The sequence below is a fragment of the Daucus carota genome, chromosome 6 (assembly GCF_001625215.2).
Source record: "Daucus carota subsp. sativus chromosome 6, DH1 v3.0, whole genome shotgun sequence".
NCBI lineage: Eukaryota > Viridiplantae > Streptophyta > Magnoliopsida > Apiales > Apiaceae > Daucus > Daucus carota.
In genome coordinates, this window is record NC_030386.2 from 22,754,623 (window position 1) to 22,761,915 (window position 7,293).

The window sequence follows — 7,293 nt, forward strand, 5'->3', positions numbered from 1 at the left end:
TGAAATCCTGAATTAGCACTAATATATAGTAGCTTTTAAATCTAGATTTTTAACCCCCACACAAATTATTTTTGTGCTAGAGCTTTTACCTTCTTCTTAAAAATTAAAACTAAAAAGTGAGAGATCTACACTAATCACAAGCTTGATGATTCTTCATTTCCCAAAAGCTTAAAAGCATGTGGTGGTACTTAGAAGAGTCATTCAACTTGGAGAACATAAATTAAAAAGACAATACAATATTAAGCCAAAAGAAATTTGCATAGAAATTAAAAAGTGTTTACAAATATGGTATGAAATTGAGAGAACAAAAGAAGATCTAGCACTATACTACCTACCAACTAGGAAAAGACTAGGTTAAAAAGATTATATTTACAAGTAAAGGGGTGGGGGTATTTATAGCTAAAAATGTAGGGTTTAGGGGTAGGGTGGCTAAATCTAATCCATCCATGTGGGATGTGTGTTGGGTAGATCATAGCCTTCCATGTGTCCCCTTACTTGCCAACTTTCTTTGATTTTCTTCTTTTCTTTTCTTTTTCTCCCTTTTTCTTGCATTTTCTCTTCTTTCTTTATTTATCTACAATTTCCTGAAATAAAATAAATAAGCAATTAATACTACGAAAATAAACAAAAGATAGGCACTTAAATATGCAAAAATATGGACTAATCAAGCTCACCTTTCACAATCAAAGATTGTTCATCATTTACGGGTTTACACTTTCGGCATGTCTATAGCTGGTATCCGGCATGTAGATAGCTGGGGTGCCTTCGGCAAATCTATAGCTGGTATCCTGCATGTAGATAGCTGTGGTGCCACTTCTCCAATCTCGATTTATGCGATTGGTGTTTCTGAACATTGAGCTATCAATAGTTTTTATGTGATATGGTCAATTGCGATGTTACTGTTTCCAGAGATTTTGGTGCAATTTGGATCGCTTGGGATGTCTTTGATTTCGTTCTTAACTTCAAGAATTATTGAATTCTATCTGTTAAACGATCAGGAAACAAATCATCTAATTATTTTTAGCATGCTATTTGTTTTACCACCTGGTTGTATCGGCAGTTGGGGGGTTTGTCCCGACTGTATTATATTCAAGTTAATGAAATCTTCTTGCATTTGTCAAAAAAAAAAAAGAAAACAATTTAGTGATATGGCCGTGTTAGCAATTTTGGTTTACATCTCCGATCGGAGATGCTCTAAATAACGAGGTCTTAATAACAATGAACAAGTGAAAGCTCTATTCGGGTCGAGCAACTTGCGAGCTCGTCGGTTCGAACTCGTTTAATTGGATTGGACTCGGCTCGATTAGTTAAACAAGTCGAATCTGGACAAAGATTCCGTCTCGTTTAATTAAATTAGTCAGCTTGATTTGACACGAGAAATTAAAAAAGAAGAGTTCGGGTAGAGTTTCAGACTCGATTAAATGTAAAATTATACGAGCTGATCGCTTGACTCGTTGAAATTGGCTTGTTTAGCCAAATGAGCTGGGTCGACTCGAGTAAAATTAAGCGGGTCGAGTTTGGACAGAGGTTTAGACTTATTTAGATAAACAAGCCGGTTCGGCTCGATTCAATTAAATTTGGTTCGAATTAGGCTCGGCTTTGCATGACTCCAATTACAGCGCAATGCGAGTAACTGTTGACAGCAAAGACTGAAAATAATATATACAAAAATATATATATTATTAATATATTTGATGATTTAGCAATTTTAATGGATGTTTTAAACAAGCAGATTCTCGTTTAACAATGAAAATATTCTCGTCTTGGCCGTCCAAACCTATAACCGCACCATTCCCCCATGGAGTATTCCTCCACCCTCATCATAAAGGAATAAACAAACGGCGTGTGCGTGTCCCCCATGGTAGCTTTCACAGGTTTCGCCAGCCCAAATCCATCTCGTCGCATAATGGGAAATTACGGCTGCTAGAAGAACAGTGCTTGGTGCAATTCATTTTTGCATACGTGTCCATCAGTGTGGCAACTTATACTTTTCCATGTAAACTGTCCAAAGCATATCTTCAACAGATTCGTACGTCATTTTTAATAAATTAATACATTAAATAATATGACAATTTCAATATAATCTCTATTTTATTCTTATTAAAAAAAATGTTGGATGTGAAATTTTACTCATAAATAATTAGTTAAGAGAACGACTATTAAATTTTTAAAAAAACTCTAGAATTTGTTGGACCTAAATATTGAACATATTCTTCACTTTTATTCTTCACTTTTGAAGATCTGGAAGATGCTCTTTCCTTTTCGGCATTTTAGTCAGCAAGGCTTAAATTGTGTCTTCTACACAGAAGTTGTTCAAGTGAGATAATATTCCTCGCCAAACTTCGCCGCAGGATCGTCCTAGATTGTCGCCTTCCTATCTGTCTTGTTTGTTAACTAATTTTACGTGGCGTCTTCTTTTGTTGTGATCCTCCAGGAATCCAGTAGCAAGAATAAACAGACGGAACTACAATTCATTACATGACAAGTCTCCGAGAGTCACTCCGCAACCTAAAAAAAAAACAATGGCATTTAGGTTCAAATTTTATTTTTGGTTACGAAGTAAAACAATTACAAAGTGAAACAAGTGTTTTTTGTGTAATGATATTTATGTTTGCATATAAGCTGGATAACTCATAAGTCTATAATCGGTGTTCATATTATCCCATTTCTTTCCAGTACCACTGTAAAAATGGTAAAGAACGTAGCTCTGATACCATGTTGAGGGTAAATTAACTGCAAAGGATTACATATATGTAAGAATTGAATACATCGATGAAAACAATGATGTTGTCCATTATGATGAGGAGTACATGAAAAGTGTGCAAGGAGCACAAGTTTAAGCTGCTAAGAGCATTCCCATCCCATTCCCCATATATCCCCTATCTCCATATTTTAAGGAAAATAATGAATTTTAGTTAAAATTTCATCTCCATCCGGTTCCCCATAATAGGAGAAAGTTTAGGGGCAACAAAATGAGTCCCCAAACTTGGGGACTTACTATTCATCCCCCATTTCATATTTTATATAATATTTAATATGTGATAGAGGAGTGAGAAACTAAAAAATAATAGTTTGTAAATAATGTTGTAAAGAGAAGAGAGAGAAAGAATTAATTAAAAAGAATATAGAGATGAGGATGGGGATTGGGATGTAGAAAATTTTTAGAAGATAAATAAAATTTGAAGATAATTTTAGGGATTTACTATTTTTAGTATGATTTTGGGGATGGGAAGGGGAACCCATTGTGAATGCTCTAAGAGCATCACCAAAGGGGTGCCAAAATGCCATGTAGCATGACATGTCATAACAATCTTTTTGGCTACCCATTGGAGTGATAGGGGTGCCAAGCAAAGTTGCCAATTTTTGGCACCCTTTGGCACCCTCCCAAAATGGGAAAAATTCATTTATTGTCATAAAAGCCTATAATATCCTATCTAGTTTTAGATAAACAAAATTATAGTATTTTTGACAACTTTAGTTGCCAACCATTGGAGTGAATATTGATAAGAGGGGTGCCAAAAGTAACTTTAAAAAAAGAGAAAATAAAATATTGATATTTTTGATGAATAAGCATGTTTAGCAACTTTGGTTGGCACCTCACATTGGAGATGCTCTAATAAACTCATTCCTGACGCGTAACCTGATACTACCAGCAATTCACGACAAACACAGCTTTCCGCGAGTCATCAGGCGCGCACTGGTGCTCAATTTTCTCTTGGAGTAACATCAAAGGTCATAGTCCATGGAAATAAGTTACTTGGTAAAACAAAGATTTAATACAAGGCGGAAATCATAATGCAAAACCAGAACATATCATACGCAGACGCGTTGATATGTTAATCGCAACACGCCAGAGAAGCACTCTAAACTCTTGTCTGCAGTAATTTGGCTGAAATCTCCCCTAGCATGACCTAAGCTAATATAATAACAAAAGAAAGAGACATGATAAAAGGATTAGAAACAGAATCTTACCAGTGCAGACACATAATGCATGCAGAGTCTGAGGAAGATCTCTGGCCATGACCAAACCAGCACGGATTTGTTTTTGAACTCGTCCGAAAAAGTCTCATGCTAATGGAGTTTTTGGCCGCTTATATCCAAGACAAATATTCATTATCTTTACGATGTGAGACTGGAGTTGATGCCTAATAGTACCAAGAAGATGTAAAAATGAAAAATACAAATGCAAAAAAAGATAAAATTAGCAGTAAGTATGTCTCTTGATATGTCTGCAACTAGCACAATAACAAGATAGAGGAATTATCAGTGAATAAACAAGGAGATCGAGCCTAAGAAACTAAAGAACACCGATCTGAGAAAGCCACGTAGCACGGTCTTGATAGAAAGATAAGATACAAATGCATAGTTTACAAAGCAAATTCATTCTGTAACATAGACCTTAATGAGCAAATGAATATTGCATCATTAAGATATAATCACAAACTTGAAATGCTAATGTTTATTACAGTCAAGTTTCCAACACAATGAAGTTGTAACAATGAAAATATTATGGAAATGCTCTAAGAGAGCAGATCTTCTGATAAAATACTAAACAGAAGCATAAGCAAGCAGCTCCTTGTCAGCAAGGAAATATTTCATGTCTTCATCCTCCAAAGCTATAATGGCGTTAATCCCGTCCTTGCTTGGAGTATCCATCATCATGAATGAATTAACCAACGGCGTGTCTACAATGATAGCTTTAACAGGCCTTCCCCACCCGAAATCCATCTCATCGTATAAGGGAAAATTACAGAGGCTGCTAATAGAATAGTGCTTGGTGCACTTCATTTCTGCATACTTGTCCATCAGTGGCAACTTATCTTTTCCATGTAAACTCCTGATTCCTCTCAGCTGCATCTTCCCTTTCCTCAATTTGGCTACCAAGGAATTAAACCGCGTCTCCTCCAATGTACTCGTTGAAGTGTGATTAAAAACAAAAAGATTGCCCACACTTGTTTGAGGCAGAGGGGGCTCAATTAGACTCCTCATGTTTACGGGCTGTAACAAGACAGTTCGAGGACAGATTCCAGAGTCTGCTGCAGCTGCAGCAGCTACAGAACATCTGTACAGCAGTGCAGTGACAAGCTCGTTTCGTGTGTAGTTCTGATCATCCATTATCCCGCGTTTCCTGTCCTGCATCACCTGATAGGCCTTAAGCTGCGCGATCTTTGAGTTGTGAAACACTACCTCCCTAGTAGTCCAGTTCTTCTTGGGAGCCGAAAATTGAATCACAACCGAACCATTACCACGCAATGAGTCATCAGGCAGCACCTCCTGCACGAAACAGGGCTCAAGATGTCCTACTTTTCCCTCATCATTACAATTACGCAACAAAGCAGCCCAATAGCTCAAAAACGACAGTATCGTGACTCCGTCAGCAATGCGGTGCGAGAGGCTCACTGCCAACGCAATTCCCCCACACGAAAACCTGTTAAGCTGCACCAGCATCAACCGAGAACAGAACACCTCTTCCCATACCGCCCCAGGAGGAAACAGAACACCAAAGCCTTTCTCCTCATCTCTATCCGGAGTATTCCCCACCATCTCGGATAACTTGCACGCTATCCTCGCTTCAACGAAAGGAACTCCTTCATCATTGCAATTAACAAACGATCCCGAAGCACTCAGCCTCCCAGCAAACGGGTAGTACTTCGAAAGCGCCTTAGACAAAGACCTCTTCAGCAAACCCGACACTTTCTGTTCTGGATTCCATTCTGGATTCTGTTCTGGACTCGGGTAAAAATAAATAGCGGGAATATAGAAATCCGGTGTCATTCGATCATGAACAAGAAGCTCATATTTTTGGAGCCTGAGGGGCGTGGGGGAAGCAGGTTTGATAATGCTGCACGATATCACTTCTTTAATAATCGTCATATCGTATCTGCTTGTTATGCTGCAGCCAACCAGTGTGCGTATTTATACTACCCCAGCAAAACGATAAATTCTAGTAAATCGTAACGGATGAATATTATTTGTTATCGGGTGTTTAAATTAGTAAACTTTCAGCATCGAATGTGCTGGCGGCTGTTGTATATGGTGAGCGATTATTCAGTAGCCGGCTGCACAAACAGATACCATACGGAGTAAATGTTACGTCCATACAGTAAGCACAAAATAGAGTAAGAAATTAGGTAGGAAACAAAAGAAAGAGTTGACATTATGTACAGTGTGTTCTAAATCAAATATTTTTTGTATAGAATATTATTGAACAGTTGAATAACGGTAATCACATGGATTTTGTTATAGTATGTTTCGAATCTATAGTTCTTATAAATTTTTAATATACTCGGAATTGAAAAAGTATTTAAGTTATATAAACTTCTGAATGATTAGGTACTAGAAATGCGTCTAAATTAGACACATGTAACTCTACTCTAATCACTATGTAAGTTACAGCAATATGCATGCAAAATAATCGCCTTAATTGATTTGACCCTATCTTTGAATTTTTTTAATAACATCAACATTTTTGCATATATCTTAATAATTCTACCCATCAAATACGAATTATTTAATAATATCATGTTTGTAAGTACTGAGATTGTGTTCGTTTGAATTGAATAAATGTTATACTCTAACGTGTTGTTGGTTGTGTTAACTTAAATTAAATAAATATTATAATCTAACATGTGGTTGAAATTATATAATTTGCATTCTTTCAATCATTCTATCGTTATTATTTTAATTAAAATTTTAACCCACATGTTTTGAAGAAAATGCTCATTTCACGTTTCTTTTCAATCGTTATTACTAGAAGTTTGAACTCATTCATATATACTCAGAATTATCTCATATTTTCTTTTCTCTCAATATACAATTTTTCAATTTATTTAATTCCGTAAGGTGACCATGCTTCTTCAACATAATAAGAATATAGAAAATCCTCGAGCCAAGGCGCACTGAAGTAACCCGTGCGATAGTCTCAGGAAAAGGTCGTTCGACCTTCAACAAAAGGATATCAGGTACTTTGACAAGTAAAGTACTTGAAATGTATTTAAATATACTAAATAAAATAAATGATGCATTTTTATTGAAGCATCATCTACCCCGTATCTTGGTTACAAGTGATTTGTTAACATATATATATATTTCAAAATGAACATTTTAATCAATCAATTGAAATAAGTTGATTTATCAGGAATTTTTGTGGGTGTTTGTTTACAGATTATAAGTCCAGCTTCTGGATTATAAGTTATGAGCACTTATTTGTATTGTTTGTGTAATAAGGCAAGAAGCACTTATAAAAAGGTAGGAATGCTAGCTTTTGTTTGAGGGTTTCTACTTATTTCCCAA

The 7,293-nt window shown here is 36.1% G+C and overlaps 1 protein-coding gene across 1 annotated transcript; it reads right to left on the minus strand.

Moving 5' to 3' along the window:
• Nucleotides 1-4,313: 4,313 nt before the first annotated feature.
• LOC108226089 (acylsugar acyltransferase 3) lies at nt 4,314-5,904 on the minus strand. The gene has a single exon (XM_017401042.2). The coding sequence runs from the start codon at nt 5,872-5,874 to the stop codon at nt 4,549-4,551; it is 1,326 nt and encodes a 441-aa protein (XP_017256531.1). The 5' UTR covers nt 5,875-5,904; the 3' UTR covers nt 4,314-4,548.
• Between the last annotated feature and the right edge of the window lie 1,389 nt (nt 5,905-7,293).

Excerpts from the sequence above, each read along its gene's own strand:
- LOC108226089 (XM_017401042.2), bottom strand. The coding sequence starts at position 5,874 with ATGACGATTATTAAAGAAGTGATATCGTGCAGCATTATCAAACCTGCT.